This window comes from Crocodylus porosus, unplaced genomic scaffold, assembly GCF_001723895.1.
Source record: "Crocodylus porosus isolate Cpor-Errol unplaced genomic scaffold, CroPor_comp1, whole genome shotgun sequence".
NCBI lineage: Eukaryota > Metazoa > Chordata > Crocodylia > Crocodylidae > Crocodylus > Crocodylus porosus.
Genome location: NW_017728949.1, coordinates 77,195,022 through 77,213,410, shown reverse-complemented (window position 1 = coordinate 77,213,410; position 18,389 = coordinate 77,195,022). Strand labels below are relative to the sequence as shown.

Genomic DNA, 18,389 nt, shown 5'->3' with positions numbered 1-18,389 from the left:
AGAGGAGATGGGGGGTGGGGGCCTTGTTGGCACTGGGGGAAGCTGTCCAGATGCTGGGGCTGCAGCAGAGCCCCACCAGCAGGGGAAGAGGGTGGAGGATAGCAGAGAGCTCTGTGGGCCAGCCCCCTTAGTTCTCAGGGGCAGGACAACAAAGAGATGCTTCAGGGCTGGGGGGAGCAGGGGGCTGCAGGTCAGGAGTGAGGGGCACTGGCAGGGCTGGGTCAGCTGTGGTTTGGGAGTGAGAAGCATCAGGGGGGTCAGGGGACTGTGGGTCAGGAGTGTGGGGCAGAGGCAGTGCCAGGGGTTTGCAGGTTAGGAGTGAGAGGCACCAGCATGGTCGGGCGGGGGCTGTGGCTTGGGAGTGAAGGGCAGAAGCAGGGTACCGGCATATCACTGCCCCCTCACAATCATATTACATCCCCTGCTCAGCAGGGCAGGAGCAGGGCACAGGCATATCACTGCCCCCCACAGTCATATTACACCCCCTCTTTTTTTGAAACTGGAAATATGGTAACCCTAACTGGTATACCCACTCGCATCCTTCTCCCCGTCTGCCCCCCATGCTCACATCTCCTCCTCAAGCTCAAGAGGGTATGCTGTGTACACAAAGGAATTTGCTTGGTATTCCTCCACACTTGGGAAATTCTAGATGGCCATTTAATTTAGATTTCTAAGGGCTTTGTTACACATTGCACTTTGAGCTGCTCAAATGTTGATCATGTTAGTGCTAGCTTGAGTTTGAAGCAGTCACACCTTAAAGCTAAAAACCTTCTCTGTCTGTTCCCCACCAGCACAGCTGTGACTTGCCACTAGGGGGCTGGCAAACAGGGGCCTAACTAGGAGCTACAGTTGCGAGTTGCCACTACAGGGCTAGCCGGTGAGCCCAGATAGGCTTCTATCCCTGCCCTAGGTGTGTGTGTTGCGGGGGGGGTGGGGGTGGAGTATAAGAGATAGGTTGGCAGGGGGCAGGAACATGAAGCTGGAGGGCAGAGAGTTAATGGGATGGGGATGAATAATGAAATGAAAGGTGGGAAGGAAATGGGGTGGAGGAAGGATGGTGAAATGAAGGAAATAAGACGCTGGCAAAAAAAATTATAAAAATAAAGAGGAAATAAATTAAGGAAAGTCTCATGTTTTAATAAACTGGGATTTGAGATTTAAGTGTAGGAGATGCTGGTCATGCTCCCTGGGGTGGCTGGGAGGTGGCAGTGGTGAGAGAAGATATTTTGGGGGGAGCTACTGCTTCTGCTCCAAGAAGGAACCCAAGATCATGGGGACCTGATCCAGCCCCCTACCTTCTTCCTCCTGCACCCCTGCTAGATCTCACTCCTGGAAAAGTCCATGCACTGCAATCTGACTATCTGCCATGTGTTTTGCAGGCTGTTTGCATGGGTTTTCACCCCTGGGGGTGGGACGGTCATACCCCCTGGGGGCAGGGGTGGGAGTTGGCTTGGTGCTATCACCATCCCTTGGGCAGTAGAGTTCAGACTGTAGAACAGGAGGATGGGGGAGGGGACACTGCATCCTGGGGCTCTGGAAGACTGCAACTTGGGTAGCTCATCTGTGGGGAGAGGCCACACATTAATGGAACACAAGATGGGTAATGTCAATCAGAGATAAACCTGCCCTGCAGTGGTATAACTTTGAACTGCCTAAAGTGTGCTTAAAACTAGTTTCAGGTGTTAATGTGTGGATACTCCAGGGCTTAAGAGCTCCAGGAGCTGTCTAAAAATTCATGTGTAACAAGGCTCAACTGTAGCACCCACATGGTGCAAAGGAGCCAGTGAGTTTTTCAATCTTGTTCCAGTTTCTGATCATGGGTTGTAACTTAACACATACCACTTACATGCATACCAGTTAACGGTATAATTCTGCATAACGGAATGCTTGTCCAAATGTGTTGTCTTGTCTATCATTTACAAGCTGTTGCTTACGAAAGCTCATACCCCTCTGAATTAGTCTACAAGGTGCCACTTTGCCCTGCCTTCTGCCTCATGGTACCAAACATGTTACCTGTATATCAGTTAAGTGCCTAAACAACTTGGGTTTAGGCACAGGGTTTCTTCAGCTCCAGTCTCTTTTTTAACTTAATTGTACTGTGATTAATTGCATAACAGCTGTATTAACGTTAACTGAACCAGAAACAATGAAAGAGAAACAGATGTCAAAGGGCTCCTATTAGAAGTCTCAATAGTAACAACAGCCCTTCAGGTTCATAGCTGCTTCCTCACCTCATTTTCAAAGCTTCTAGTAGCAACCTGGAGGCTCTTAACAGAAGCCTTGACAATGAAGGGAAATCATTTCCGAGCTTCTAATACCAGAGCACCGAGACTGCTGTGCAGGTAAAGAGCATTATTACCAGTCCCATGATCTTAACAACCATGAAACTCCTCTCCATTTCAACAGTAAAGTGACCAAAACACTGGCTTGCATCCATTGATGCTTCTCAAGCAAATCCCAGGACATCATTCTCCCCTTGTACTCAGCCCTGGTGAGTCCACAGCTGGAGTACTGTGCCCAGTTTTGGGCTCCACAATTCAAAAAGGATGTGGAGAAGCTTGAGAGAGTCCAGAGGAGAGCCATGCGCATGATCAGAGGTCAGGAAAACAGACCTTACGACGAGAGGCTGAGAGCCATGGGGCTCTTTAGCCTGGAAAAGCACAGGCTCAGGGGTGATCTGATGGCCACCTATAAGTTTATTGGGGGTGACCACCAGTATCTGGGGGGAACATTTGTTCACCAGAGTGCCCCAAGGAATGACAAGTTTGAACGGTCATAAACTACTGCAAGATGGTTTTAGGCTGGACATAGGAAGAATTTCTTTACTGTCCGAGCCCCCAAGGTCTGGAACAGCCTGTCATCAGGGGTGGTTCAAGCACCTACATTGAACACCTTCAAGAGCAAATAGGATACTTGTCTTGCTGGGATCCTATGACCCCAGCTGACTTCCTGCCCTTTGGGCAAGGGGCTGGACTCGATGATCTTCCGAGGTCCTTTCCAGCCCTAACGTCTATGAAATTTTTAACAGCAGCTCCAATAGGAATTATTAAAAACTACTGAAATCTCTTCCATGATGTTCTTTCCCCCACAATTCAAAACGTTAAAATTCTAAGGCCTCTGACAGATGTTACACTTAAGACCTGATTATGGTTAATTACATCTTAAGCACTGACCTGGCCACATGTTCAATTAATGGTATGACTGAATGAGAAATAAGCCACAAAGCTATTACACAGAATACATGTAATAACTTTGTGGCTGGTTCCTATCATATCTTTAATAGAATATGTGGCCAGTGCCCAGTCTCAAGGGCAGGGGTCGTCAATCGGGAGTAGTGTACCCCCAGGGGTACCTTGAAAGGTCCCGGGGTACACACAGGCAGGCAGGGACAGAGCGCTGCCACCTCATGCCGCTGCCTCACAGGAGCAGGGCTGGGGCAAGGCGAGGGCAGTGGTGCCCCTCTGCGAGCAGTACAGGTGCCAACCGACCAGCCAGACACAGGGAGAGAAGCTTGCAACATGGCAGCCACTGCCATCCACCACCCCTCACCCCTGCTCTTCAACTGGCTGCTGCTACCCCCTCCCCACACTCCTCGACCAGCCGCCAGAGGTACACTGCTCAAAGAAGGTTGAAAACCCCTGCTCTAGAGCACATGGGAGCTTTTCAAGCCTCCTGTTTGCTGCAGAGGCTGGAGGCACATCTCAGTTGATTGGGGTTCCCAGCCAGGAGGGCACAGGGAGCCAAGCTTGCTACTTCCTGGTGCAAGGGAGTCCAGTTTGGACTCTCTTGCACCAGTAATATGGTGCAATGTGATATGATGCAGGATGCCACATTTAGCTTCCTGCCATGCACGTGTGCCATGGCAGGAGGCACAATTGTTGGGATCCTGCATCAGATCCCACTGCACCTTTCCTTTACATCTGTCGGTGTCCTAAGAACTCAACCGTGATTCCAAAAATGTTGACAAGCTTTAGTTAATCTGCTCTGGGTTTGTAACTATGTGAATTGGTTCAAAACTAGCTTGGTAACCATGTAACTTGATGTAAAACATTTAGAATACATGAGGTTCCATTAAACACTGGCACTCAGGTGATAACTCAAAATGAAGACACCCTGTATTAACATAAAGTGGGCTTTAGACTGATACTTCTCTCTGAAGTGAGCCACAGCTATGGCTATCCCCACTTTACATCAATCCACCGAAGTCTGTAATGATGCAACAACTTCAGTGCAGTTACATTTTTGCAGTTTTCCTACAGGTAGATAGGGCCTAAGATTTAATTTTGCAGTGATTCTTATAAAAAATATGACAACAGCTTGGTTTCCTGAGACTGTATCTTTCTTCACCACTTTTTTTCTGTTACCCTATTGTCTACATTCCCCAAAGATACGTTTCTTTTCATCTGCTGTCTTGTCATATGCAAATCACCTTGAAGGAGGAGCCATCTTTTATTATGCATACACAGCACAAAAGGAGTCCTACAAGATGTTCAAAGTCTTGACAGAACAGCCTCATGTCTTTGTCCAGATCTAACTTTAAGCCTTTTCTTGCACAGATTTGGGCAAGCGCCTATGGACCTAGCTAGCAGAAACAGCAGAAGTAGCACTGACTATTCCCAACAAACACCATGGTTTTCTTTGAGTAAATCCCCATCCAGTGACCAGATTAACTGCAATCAATGGTTATCATCTTCAGTGTCCAATGATCAGTGGTCTCTTCAAGAAATGTCTGTCCTGGTGCTGCAAAGCAAAAGCCAGCCTGCATATATATAGTAGACAGAGCTCAACCAGTCTCACAACTACCAGCTCTAGCTCAGTATGCACAAGCCATTATACGTCTGTATAAGTTAGGTAGATGGGTTATTATCCCATTTCAACATTTCAAATGCATATTTGGCAGCCATAGATAGGAACTGCAAAAGTACACCTGCAATTTCAGAGGCTAGCTTTGACAGCCTGGCCTGTATTTTCAGGGCTAAAGAATGTGTCCCTTCACTTAAAATACTCTAGTTAATCAACATCTTTTTGACTGGCTTCCCCATTAACAAGTATTTAGTCCTGATCAGAAGTGCAATGGAATCACACAGAGAACCAAAGTTAAATTTAATTGCTTACAGTTAAGTGGAATGAAATGCATCACTATGTGCAAACTGCAGTCCATGTTATACTGGCACTTAGGTTTAAAATCAACTCCATCTTTAGACATAGTTTTGAAAATGGCACAAATTCTAACTTTTGACTTGCTTAAGAAATGCCTGCCCCTAATTTGAAAGTTAGCTGATTGTACCATTTTTTTTTTCATGCACTGGTTGGATGGTTTCTTAAAGGTGCGCACAGTTCATGCACAGTTTATTTTCCCAGACCAGTTGTCGCTATGTGTTTTAAAACATCTTCTACATCTCTTTCTGTATACTTTTCCCTTTCTTCTTTCATAAAGACGACAATACAATAGGACAAAGAACTAATTATGGTATGATTGCAGGTGAGACCAGAACAAGCAAAACTTCAGTTAAGAATGAAGTAACACATGAAAAACCCACCAAAGCCTTGCCCAGTTCATCTATAGCAAAAATATGCTACCTGTAGCCACAGGGCTGAAGGCAAACACAAGCAGCAAAAACAACCCACACGGGATAATAAAAGATGGCATGTGCTGTGGTGGATGCTTTGCATGCACATATGACATGAAACAGAAACCACACAGCATCCAAGAATGCTGGGTGCCCCAAGGAAACAGCAGGCTGTCAAAAGAGAAGAGAGACATAAAGAAGTAAAAGAAGGGAGTTAAACAAGACCAGACTGTCATTGAGAAAGTAACCATCCAGGACTTCCCACCCCCCACAGTGGGTAAGCACTTATTTTAATTGTTGTGATGTAAAAGAGCAGCAAACTGCCTGCAATAATATTTCAATTTAAAAAAAAAAAAAAAAATCAGAGGAATGCAGAACTTTGGGGAAATAGTTACAAAGAAAGCAATTCACATCTCAGAATACACTGCCAAACCAATCAGGAGGAACCCTTTCAGTTAGAAAATTTCTCACTTGAAGCCCACATGATTGATGTCAACAGTTACAGTTCTTCACTTGAAATGTCAAGACAGAGGAAAAAGCTGCAGATAAAGTGTTTGCAGAACACTGACTTTAACATCAGCATCAACACTGGTGTTAGCTATGTAGAACTAGCGTGCCATTCCCACAACAGTGCTGGCCCCAACACGCCCTTCCCGTCACAGGTCTGAGTCTGCGGAGAAAGGGGGAGGATGCAGATTGCCAGTCATGTCTAGCCTCTCTCAGAAGCTTATGCATGAAACAGTTGCATACAAAAGAGACCTGGGAAAAACCTCCCACCAAGCTGCCACATTTGCCTCTGGTTATGAACAATTGTTTTTAAAAAAACATTTTCAGGCATGCTGCTTGATTGCCCTCTGGTGGACAAAAATAGAAGACATTTCTAATTGCTTGGTAAACATTTTGGGCATTTATACATGTACCTTTGTCTGCTCCGACACACTGAAAATCCAGCGCGTCACAACAGACTCAATTAATCCATGACGCACTTTTGAACTAAAACACCTTTGATGCATTTTAGTTCAAGTGTGCCACCACCATTTTCTCAGCACTGACACATTTCACCGTTTATACAAAGCATGCACCCAGAGCACATGCATATGTACAAATGCCCTTTGTAACTAGCCCCTTCCCAAATGCATCTGACAAGATAATGGGAAAAAAAAAGAATCAATAAAAATGTATTAAGAACAAACAATAACTGGGCAACCACAATCTAACCATATAGAAAGAGATTCCTAGATGAGGAAAAGCCCTAAATTTAATCAAAGCTGTGTTACCTCTCAGCTCTGTGGTTTTGGGGAACCCTGGCACAGTACGCAGCCTGACTCACAAGAGACTCACCCCCTCCCCACCTCTGCCTGAACAAAAACTGCTTAGAGGAAAGACTTAGAAAAGACAATGAAGATGCAGTGGGAACACCTGGGAATCTCAACTCGTTCAAGCTTTGCTGAGTGGTGAGATCCCAACTCTATCTCTCTCTCTCTGACTCCAGGAACCTGACATTTGCTTTTTTACTCCAGGCACAGCTTTCTAAACCGGACTTTTGCTGATCGAACTTGAGCTAGACTTCCCCAAATACCTAACTGAAACTATGTACTATTGTAACTGTTTTATTTGTCTTTCTTGTATGGCTGTTACTATTGGTATCATCATAAGTTCATACACCTGGCAATAAATAAGTTTTATGGTCAAGTTAGTTGCTACGCTCGCTCTCTGAACCTCACTTACTCTTCCTTCTCCTTGACCTCCCCATTTGCTCTGCAGCAGCACTTCTTTTACCTAAGCCAAAGATCCCTGTAATGCCCAAAACTCCAGTGGGGTCTGCTCATCAAGGGAGTTATGACTAGGACCATTTTGACAAGAGACTGGGATGTGCTGAGTTTTGAGGCGCATGAGGGTATCAGCTGAAAGTGCTGATCGGACCCAGCCTGCTCAGACATACTCTGTTAGTATGTGTGTGTATGTGTGTCTAACTTCATTTATTATTGTCCTGATGAAATAAGGGATAAACTGAGTTCAAAGCACATCAGAGTGTCAAGCCTTTCAATACCGAATAACCCGGCCTGACTCAGATGCACTCTGTTAACCCATGTGCTTGTGTCTGGCTGCATTTTATTGTTGCCCTGATGAACTGAGTTCAAGGTATATGAGGGTGTTAGCCTATCAATGCTGAATAACCTGGGTTGGCTCAGGTGTGCCCTGTTAATCTGTGTCTGTATGTCTGCTGACTGATTCAGTGGTTGGAGGAACCCAGCCCCATTGAAATGGAGTCCTGCAAGATAACTCCATTGGGGGTGAGGACTTGCAGAAGGGAGAGATACAGCTCCATATAGAAACACAAGTAACACAAGCAGCACATTGACAGAATTACAGAGACCCCAGAAACGTACCCTGATAAATGAGCACACCCCAAAGTAACAGGCAAATCTGGTAACAGCTGTGCTAGAGGTAAATGATTAGACAAAGCATAGAAAACTGAGACGCACAGAAAACTGAGTGAGCGAGCCAATTAAAAGACTGCATTTCATAAACAGTGCAGCCAGAAGAAACTATTCTGATCATCTCACTGGAGCTCCTGCATGATGTAGATGGATGGTGCTCAACCTTTTGGCCACGTGAGCCAGATGAGTGATATGGGGTTGGTCTATGGGCTGAATCAAACCCCACATGTCAGGATCCAGCCCTGTACAGCCTTGGCTGGCCCCCTCACATTGGAATTGAGCCCCACACCACTTTCATCTGAGAAGCAGGGTGGGGAGAAGCAGCAGGGATGCAGTTTCCAGCTGCCTGGCTCCAATACCCGGCCATGGCCTGGAACCTGGGGCCTTGGCCTGCCTAGTGCAGCTGCTCATCCCAGTCTGTCTCCTCCTCAGCACCTTTTTGGTGGACAGAATCCTCCAGCTGGGCTTAGTCCCACACCCACTCCCTGCCACCAGCGTGGCCAGCCAGGATCAGCTGACCCTTCATCCCTTCCAATATAAACCCCTGGCCCAGAAGTTGAAGCATCTGGGCAACAAGGCTCAACCTTGTAGCTAGGTTGCTACACCCTTGGTTTGTGTCTCTCCTGACTGATGGATTCTCTGGATACCTAACCCAGCTTGGCCATGGACCCCAAGTCTGGCCTGACCCTTTGGCTCCCTGACCCAACTCTGGTTTGATTTCCTGGATACCTGACCTGGCTAGCTTCCTGACCTCATGCTCTACCCAACCCTCTGGATCTCTGACTCAATTTCCCAGACTGATCTTTGGCTCCTGGCTTCTCTACACACAGACTCTGTATACTCCCCTTGGATCTTGGCTGCTTCTCCTGACACTGGATGACCCCAGAACTTGCCACCCATCCTCTGGCATGATGCCTGGCACAGCTCCTCACTGGTTGAAAACTGCATCTGCACTACGGTCAGGAAGTTGCAGTGGCAAGGATGCAGCTCTCAATTGCTTGGTCCCAGCATGGACACAGGCAAAGTTCCCCACTGCTGACATGGCTTGAACCAGAGACAGGCTGTACCAATCTGCAGCTTGTTAAAGGTTGCTGGCTGCCTATGTGAACTGTATGGCCTCCCTGAATTAGTTCCTACTTCAAGTCCAATAACTGTATTTGAACAAGAGTACATATTGTATTTTCTCACATATAACACCCCAGAGTATAATACACACCTTGTTTTCAAATGGCAAAACAAAGGAAAAACAATCCTTCCTTATATTAAATAAATGAGTGGCAGCAGCCAGGCAGCCAAACCTGCTGTGTTCTGCTCCCTGGAGGCCTGGAGATTTTACTTTCAGTTTCACCTGTGAGTGGTAGAACTTGCTCTTACTGTATTTCTTGCATAAAATGTACATAAAATGTGCACCCCAATTTCCAGCAGCTGGTTTTGGGGAGAGGTTATGTGTTGCATGCAACAAAATATGGTATTTAAAAATTCCCTCATGGGGAAGCATCCTTCACAAACCTAAGTAAGTTGCTTTAATTGTTTATTAGCTTTATAATTAAAAAATGCCTTTTCCTAGTCTGAATGTGGGTGAACACAGAATAGGAAATAACCCTGTGTGTGCTTGAGCTTCTTGGCTACAGCAGACAAAGGCAACCTAGAATCTCGTGCATGGGTGAGAAAATCAATCTGTCTCTGAAGACTAGAGAGAGATAGTTAGCTGTGTTAGTCTGTAGTCAGGCATAAAGCAGGGCAGGGTGACACCTTAAAGGTTAAAGGTGTCCCTTTTGAATATTTTTTTCTTTCATTTAAAAAAAAATCTCACAGACATTTTAAACTACTTCTTTAACACTCATTAAACAAAGAAATCCACTTTCAGGCTTAAATATTATTTTTGAAATTTAAGCTAATTAGACCCCTGCCAGCTGTGCATTTAGGACAAGTGGATGGTCACAGGACAACAACAAATGAAAAAGTGACCCTGAACTCACGTATTGTTTATTTCACATTATGGTAGTAGCTGGAGTTTGACAATCCTCCTCCTCCTCCTCGGATGGCATGAACAGCTGTTGGAGAAGATGCTGGGTAATGGCCAGGGCGGATAGGTTTGGCTGAAACGTGAAAATTAAATCAAACAAAGTTCAATATTCAACTAGAAAATTCAATTGCATAGTTACATTCTTTTAAAAAAAGGAATTGTTAGGGTATTTCTCGGGGATGTATTTGGTAGCTCTGTTGGTTTGAGACCAAAAGAAATGCAAAAATTGAGAACTCTTGGTTCAGAGATGATATCTTTTATTAAACCAACTGAGAAATTTCTCAGCTGGTCTAATAAAAGGAATCATCTCTGAACCAAGAGTTCTAGATTTTTGCATTTCTAAGGTATTTCTCAAAATCTATCCAACAGTTCAGCCCAAATTCTGGCTGTGAGTATAACATCCTCATCCTGCCAACTGTTCCATATGGCTCAGGTGACCACTAGCACCTGTTTCTGTGAACATCCTTATGTAGAACCATCTCAGACATTTTACTTCTCCAAAGGTTGGGGTTTCTCTTCAAGGCAGACGTGAGTAGAACTATATGGTAACCACTTCCTAGTTTATATATTTACTTACATATGTGGGCTATGTCCAATTTCCTCAAATGACTACACTCCTTGTATCAGTCCAGAGTTAAATGAGAAGCAATTGGTAGTGACTTTCAAAAGGAGGCAATATGAGGCAGGTAACTGTATATATTACCTGATGCCCATGTCCTAAGTTTTCAAATGTATTTAACTTATACTATCCAAAACTGTACCCCTTCCACCAGCAATGCTCCACCAGGTCAACTACACAATATACTTTACTGTATACTTCATGTCTGCATGCACAGCTGTTTTACAATTAAAAATGGTGCCACACAAACAGGATGCACCAGCTCCATGTGAAGTATACAGCAACATTTGATTTTGTAGCTTAAACTAAAGCATATAATGAAATGAAGAGAAAGGGAAGAATGAATCTGAGGTCAGAAGGACCAAAGAGGGACAGAAAAAGAAAGGGTAGCTTAAGGTTGGTCATTAGAGCACATGAGATGTATTGGGCTTCCTATTAACAACAGAGGAGCTTTATCTTTCAGACACAATATCATGGTTCCAGAAAAGACTGCTTGTAAAACAGACATGGAGAGTCAATAGTTTTCCATATTGTCTGCTATCACAGACTTTTGTGCGAGAAGAAGAAAATTGCATTAAGTTAGCAACACAAGCACCTTTCTGCTCCATGTCCTTACCAATTTGAGCAGTGTGAGCTCTTCTTGCCATGTTTTTGGCTCTTACAGCCTCCTTTATACGATCTACTTCCTGCTGGTATCGTTTGCGGTCTCGCATGGCGTTCTCCTTGGCTTCCTTCAGTGCACTCTCCAAGGCCTTAACTCTTTCTGCCGTAGCTCGAAGTCGTTTTTCCAGCTTAGGAAGCTCACAACGAAGATCTGCATTATCACGTACCAGCTATAAGTACGAATAAAGAAAAAATAATATTAACTCCAAGGAATCCCTCTGCACAAAACACATGGTCTATTGGATAAGCCTGCTTATGGAAAGTCCTAAATCCATAGGTTTCTATAGAAATCATCCTTAACATATATAGGAGATCTCTCTTTAACTACCCTAGGCATTCTTGTAATAGAGATAATTTTCAGTGAGGATTATAGGATCATTGGAAAATATGGTTAGAAGAGACCTCACAAGGTCATCTAGTCCAACCCCCTGCTCAAGGCAGGATCATCCCAAACTAACCCATCCCAGCCAAGTGTCTACCCAACTTGCTCTTGAAAATTTCCATAGACAGAGAGTCCATCGCTACCACTACCTATAGGTAGCCTATTCCTATGCTTGATCACCCTCACAGTCAGAAAGTTTCTCTTAATCTCCAACTAAAATTTCCTCTGCTGCTCCTAGTCCTGTCCCCTACAGTGACAGAGAAAAGCTTATCTCTATCTTCTCTTTAATTGCTCTTCAGGTATTTAAAGACTGTTACCAAATACCACCCCTCACCCCCAGTCTTCTCTTCTCCAAGCTAAATAACCTTAGCTCTTTCCACCTTTCCTCATAAATCTTACTTCCCAGCCCTCTAATTTTTTTTGTTGCTCTGCTGGGCTCCTTCCAAACTGTCCACATCTTTCTTGAAGTGTGGGGCCCAAAACCGGACACAGCACTTTAAGTAATATCACACTAGTGCTGAATAGAGCAGAAAAATACTACTTTTCATTTGCAAATTAATTCGCTAGGATGGTTTAGGTGCCCTGAAGAGAGAACTACCTATTCCATCATATTAAATTACATCCAAAAACAGCAAGGTCTTCAGTACAAATACTGAAGCTAAAGAATATTCTGTTGAGATGACAGCTGTCACAGATCTAACTGGAACTACACCAGAAGCTTAAGCTCAAGGACGTCCACATACCTGAGCAACCCATTACTTAGAAATGCACATGAACAGCAAGGGTAAAAAAAGATGTTGTCTTTGTGGTGGGATCAGTGGTGTCAGGACAGATGGGCAGAGACGCACATCACCCAGGGCTACTGTCCTGCAGGATCAGGCCCTTGCTGCTCCCAGGTGGGGAGCGGGGAAGCCCATGAGCCAGGCAAGGGGGCTGTTGTTGCACAAGATCCAGCCCCTTAAGTCTTGACAGCACCTGCCCAAGGTGGCTAGAGAGCATGTGGCTAGTCTCACACCATAAGCAGGCATCCACCATAAAAAGGAAGCACAAAACCTGAACCTGAAGAAAATAGTGTGATTTCTACCTCCAGTGCTGGCAAGTTTTCCAGTGTTTTTTTCCTTACTAATTTACTGATAATTCAATAAGAAAAACAAATTAATCATGTAATCATCATCTAGGGATCAAAAAGGTTTATTTCAGTTTATCGGTCTATGAAAAGTGCCTAGAAAAATTTGCTGCTTCTGAAAGTACTGGGCAATTGGTCTATCAAGTATTTCTAAATGTGGTAGGACTCAAACTATTAGTAAGTTAATCACATTATTCTGGTCGACACCTTCCATCTCAATGCTATTTTTGCCCAGGTTTCTAAAGCAGCACTGGTTCCTAGTAACTGCATAATGATAAAGGTCATCTAAGTACCTGGATGAGAAACAGCAGCTGAAACATCTGAACTGAAGAGCAACAGAAGCAAAATGTAAGTGGGATATGTTAAGGTTTAATATTTCATGATATTTCCGTTAGAAATGAGTGCATTATAGCACTGGTAAACTGAGAATGTTGCATATTGAACCTTAACTATTTTTATCATTCAGTCTATTTCTGCTTATTTTTTTATAATATTCCATGAATGAAAATAGAAAGTCTCAGAAACAACTGTTTTTTCAAGCCCTAAAATGCACAGCAAGACTGAGATACCAATTTGAGAAAACTATGTGGATAATGTTACAGCAGCTGGCACAAATCAAATTAGAAGCACCATTTTCCATTCTGCAAACTGAATGCAAGAGCCTGGAACATGTAATCACAAAGTGCTAAATATGAGAACCAGAAAGAATGAGTTTTTCAAAGCACAGCCTTCACAGAGAAAGGCAGGATTTAAAGTGTTTTATCCTCTTGTTCTCTCATTGTTTTTACCCAAACAAAAACCTCATCAATGACAATGGCTATAAAGCCTGGTATTCCTTTGTTAACCCTCTGAAAACCATGGACATTCCAGGTATACAAGGAAAGCAAAAGTCAGCCCCCCTTAATTTCAATGAGAGTTGCGTATAGAATGCACTCGCAATATTATCTTTAGGAAACAAATCTGCCAAAAATTAACTTCAAAGTTTTAACAAAATCCACAACAGCTTGTCCAGATTCTTACAAGAAGCAAGAAGGAAATGTGCTACTTTTGTCTCATACACTTCATCTTCATGCTACTGACAAGACTGTTTTACTTATTAACCTGCCTTCAGCAATAACCTCTTGAACTCTGCCAACATTACTAGTTGAAAACGTGTCAAACAGAGCTTCACTTCTAATTTCCTGTTATCTGTTTCTTTCAGAATTCAGTCAAGAGTTATTTATATGTTTTTGCAATTCATTGGTTTGTAGTTGCTGCTGAAAACTCTGAGCGAAAAAAATTAAACAATCAAGCAGTAATTATTCATATTGTTAGCCCTTGTAACACCAGCAATCCAAAGGTATCTAACACCCTAGGAATCAACTAGCTTTGCGTGGTCCAATCATGCTGCTTAGAGCAAGTTACATCAACAAGAAGGGATAGATTTATAGCTGCAAGGGACAGGGTCAGTGTCAAGACTCTTTGGAGGAACCAGTCCTTATGTACACTGAAAACTTTACCTTTTCTCCTTCCTAACCCCCTGATGTTAGCTCCTGGCTTTCTTTCAAGGCTGCCTGAGGTCAAGAATCAACTTTGGGAAGGTAGGCCATATTTGGAAACCAGTGAAGAGCCAAAAAGAACAGACATAAAATCAGCCACAAAGAAGAGCAGGAAGGAAACTGATGGGTATGTGCACTGCAGTGTAAGTGTATGCACACATAAAAGGTAGAGGTACACCAATACATCAGTCCATATCATATCAGCACCGATAAAAGGAAAATTGACATTATCAGCAATTGGCTTTTTTTTGCTGATGTGGCCAATAATGTCACTGATAAATGCTGCGGACATGCACACAACTGCAACATACACATGACCAGGAGTGCAGCCCAGCAGCTTGGAGAGCAGCATCTGGCTAGTAATTCTGCTGAGGGGAAGGGGCAGGGGGAGGAAAGGAGTGTTGGGGGCGCAGATCAAGCCCCATGGTGAGAGAGGGAGTGGGGCTGGGGTAGAGGCATGCACTGCCCAGGCAGGGTGTGGCGGAGCATGGGATGGAGGAGCTATGAGTGGCTCGTCCAGGGGTCACAGGGAGTGGGGGATGGCTCCTGCTGCTGCGCACACCCCCAGAGAAGGCATGGGGGCATATGTCCCCAGATCTGTACATGGAGCTAGTGCAGGCTGTGGCTACGGGCTAGGGGTGAGGGTGGTGCCAGGCTCTTCCCAGTGGGGGCCTTGGGCCAGGGCTGCAACCAGGGAGGGCACCGGCAGTGCCGGGGTGGGGGGGAGGGGCTACAGTGATTCCCATGCCAGAAAGAGCCCAGTGCCATCCCTGGCCCCAGCCTGAAGTGGCAGCCTGACCTCACCCCACACACAGATCCCCATGCCTCCCCTGAGGGTGCACACAGTGGTGGGAGCCACCCCTCCCCCTCCCCAAAGCCCCTGGACAAGCTGCTTGTGGCTCCATCCCATGCCCTTGCCTCATCCCCACTCCCTCCCTCACTGTGGGGGGGGAAGACCTCAACCTGCCCACACACACCCCTTCCCTCCTACCGACATACCAGCCAGACACTGCTCTCCAAGCTGCCGGGTTTGCACATTGGCAATTGGATCAGTATTGGCTGATATGGCTCATTAATAATCAGCCACCAGTATCTTAATATGTGTACCCCTAATAAAAGGGGCTGAAGAAGTGGTTTTTACTAAACTCCCATAAAGATCATTGATACTTTTCCTTAAAATATATTGAGAATCTAGTCCAAAAAGCTATTGAAGTATATCTGCCCAGGAAACAGATACATTTTATCTAGCATCATGTGTACAGGGACAAGCATAAATAGGAGAGACCAAATACGCAATTTAAATGAGACCTAAATGTAATATCTGGAAAGCTTGCCTTCAAAAAATGTGCCTGGGTAAATGTAACTACCACTATGCTCCCTGATTTACAGAAATACACAGCAATAGAGAGTTCATCTGCAGTAATATAAAATAGTAGGAAAATAGTAGGAGATGAAACGGATTTGCCCACAGCTAGATTTCCAGGGATGGTCAGTATTCATTAATGGAAGAAACAAAGAATTCCCTATTTAAGGGGAGGCTGCTTAAAGAGATTTTCCTGGTGGCATTAGTCTCACCTGTTTGTGAACCTTTGTAAGCTGCTCCAGGTTGTTCTCAAGAAAGGAAATTTTCTGTTTCTGAGCAGCACTTCCCCCTCCATCATCGCTGTCCAATTCAACACTCTGCACAGGAGCAAATTAAGGAATTAGAGTCAAATGCTTAATCCCCGGGAGGAAATTTGCATTTTGCTGCAGTCTTTTACACAGCTTACAAGGTGAAAACTTCTCAACAAGCTCAGGTCAAAAAGAAATTTATTTTCCTGTTCACTGAATGTTTGAGAGCTATGTTCTTCAAAAAGAATCCACACTGGAATGGTTTAGATCAGCACAAGTGTTCAGTGTGTGTTTGAGTCAGTTCTGGTTCACCAGCCCTAACACAAACTCTCTTTTCAGTAACTGATCCGATAAAACAGATCAGTCTGTTTCACTTAATGAGGTAAAGAAACAGAAGAACAAGTAACAGGAGCTGAAACAGAAATAGACTACCCCAGATAAAGAACAGAACTGAGAGCACTTCAAATCTTATTGCCCACTTGCACAAACCAGCATGGGAGCAGCATGGGCTCTTAGGACATGGACAAAGATACAACTGTAGCAGTTCAGGGCCACACAGCAATACCAGCACCAGTTACAGCTGATCCTAAAAATACAAATGAGCTAAAAAACCCTGTTTGACTAGGGATCAAGCTAGGTAAAACATGAAGCAGTTTTACTATACTAGTATTGCTACAAACTCAGGCACAGGTAAGTTACAGTTCAACCACTGCTCTGTAGTCCTCAGGTGCGGTTCCCTTTCCCCTTTTGAAGCCGCTACAATTTTACACCAGTCCATAACTTAAGAACACTGATTTAAGAACTCAGATAAGAAATCTGTTTCCAGATGTAAAAAAACACAAAAACTAAAAACCCCCCAGTACTTTACTTTAAACTTGGTGCACCTCCATGCTGAGGCCAGCACATGCCCAAAAAGAGGCATTGCCTGGACCCAGCTCGACCAACATCTGTTTAGATTGGGTGCTTCAGTGGGGCTTTTTGGTGTTTTTATGTAATAGCTGATTTAATCAGTTATTAGATAAAAACACCAAAAAGCCCCGCTCAAGCACACTATCTATACAAATGCTGGGGAGCTGGGTTGAACTAATGTACTGCTTCTTACAGTAAAACAAAGTGGGTTATTTTTTTCCCCCCACATCTGTCAGCAGCCTTAGTTAACGGTTTGTTGAGTTTTTAGAAGGAATTATGCACTCTGAATACTATTGCTTGGTGAGATTTTTACTTGCCCAGTGACATTTTCAGTGGTGGGAAAAGGACAAACTATTGGATCAAAAAAAGCACTTTGTTAAGATTTGAACTTACTTTTTTGACCCGAGTGGTAAGGTCTTGAACAAAGAGTTTGCGCAGATTGTGGAGGGTCTGGAGTTCTCTTGCCTAGAAATTGAATTTAAAATGCACAGTAAAAATATGACAAATTCTGTATTGCTCAATGTCTCCTCACATGTAGGGTGTATTCCAAGATCTATAAACAGAGGTGCCTAAACACACACAAATGTCACCTAATGCTTAAATAACCTGAAAATAAATTAATTGCATCAGTTTATAGAAGAGCTGACCAAAGCTGAACTCCTGACCAGGTTTATATACCAGGATATAACTGGCATGTTGGTCTCCGGTGGCACTGAGAAAATTATGCAGAGTAGAATGGTACCCACCAACTAGTATTGTCCATAATTAATCACATCACCAGAGATTAACCTGATTGTAAAAGACAAAAAATAAAGCCACCACAGTATATTAAGATCTCCTTTATCCAACTATAAGTATGACAGCATCCTTTGGCAAAAAACTCAAAACCTTATTTTTATGCACACTTTTCTTTTTCTCTCTCTCAGTCTCACGCCCTCATTAGTTCATTACCATGGTTATTGGTCAGTAAAAAACCTGTGTCAGAAACCATATCAAGCCTGCAGAGGGAGGGAGAGGAAGAACAAGTAGAAAGATAAAGCCTTGAACACTAGGTGTGGTTTATGTACCCAACTGTTAAATAAGCACCCAAATAACTGAGCTTCATTTTACTGGGTGCATCTACATGTGCCACTAAGGCAACATGATAAACTCCAGCACAGTTTGAACTGGAGTTTATCACAGCACCTTAATGGTATGTGTAGATGCTCAGACTGCTGTAGTCCATGGCACGCCTGCAGATGCTGCGCCCAGGACCATCACAGCCTGAGCTACAGCAGAGCATCCCTGGGCTGGCAGGAGGCTCAGGAGGTCAGCCCTGGGCTCCAGGGGCCGGCATTGGATGGTGGAGGGGCTGGCTGGTGCAGCCCCTCCACCAACAGTGTACTGTCCCCAACAGTACTATCTTAGGGCTCAGTTAGTTAATCTACTGAGCCCTAGCACCAGCATATGTGTAGATGATGATACTTTACTGACTCCACAATAAAGCACAGGCGTAGACACACCC

The 18,389-nt window shown here is 44.2% G+C and overlaps 1 protein-coding gene across 1 annotated transcript in view; it reads right to left on the bottom strand.

Moving 5' to 3' along the window:
* The window catches only part of KIF5C (kinesin family member 5C), a 156,435-nt gene that overhangs the window by 7,227 nt on the left and 130,819 nt on the right, over window positions 1-18,389 (bottom strand). The window contains exons 24-27 of the mRNA XM_019553610.1: window positions 17,279-17,350; window positions 15,941-16,045; window positions 11,273-11,489; window positions 9,991-10,110 (exon numbers count right to left, since the gene is read on the bottom strand). Of these exons, the coding sequence (XP_019409155.1) occupies window positions 9,998-10,110; window positions 11,273-11,489; window positions 15,941-16,045; window positions 17,279-17,350 (507 nt within the window). The 3' untranslated portion in view covers window positions 9,991-9,997. The remainder of the gene's footprint in view (window positions 1-9,990; window positions 10,111-11,272; window positions 11,490-15,940; window positions 16,046-17,278; window positions 17,351-18,389) is intronic.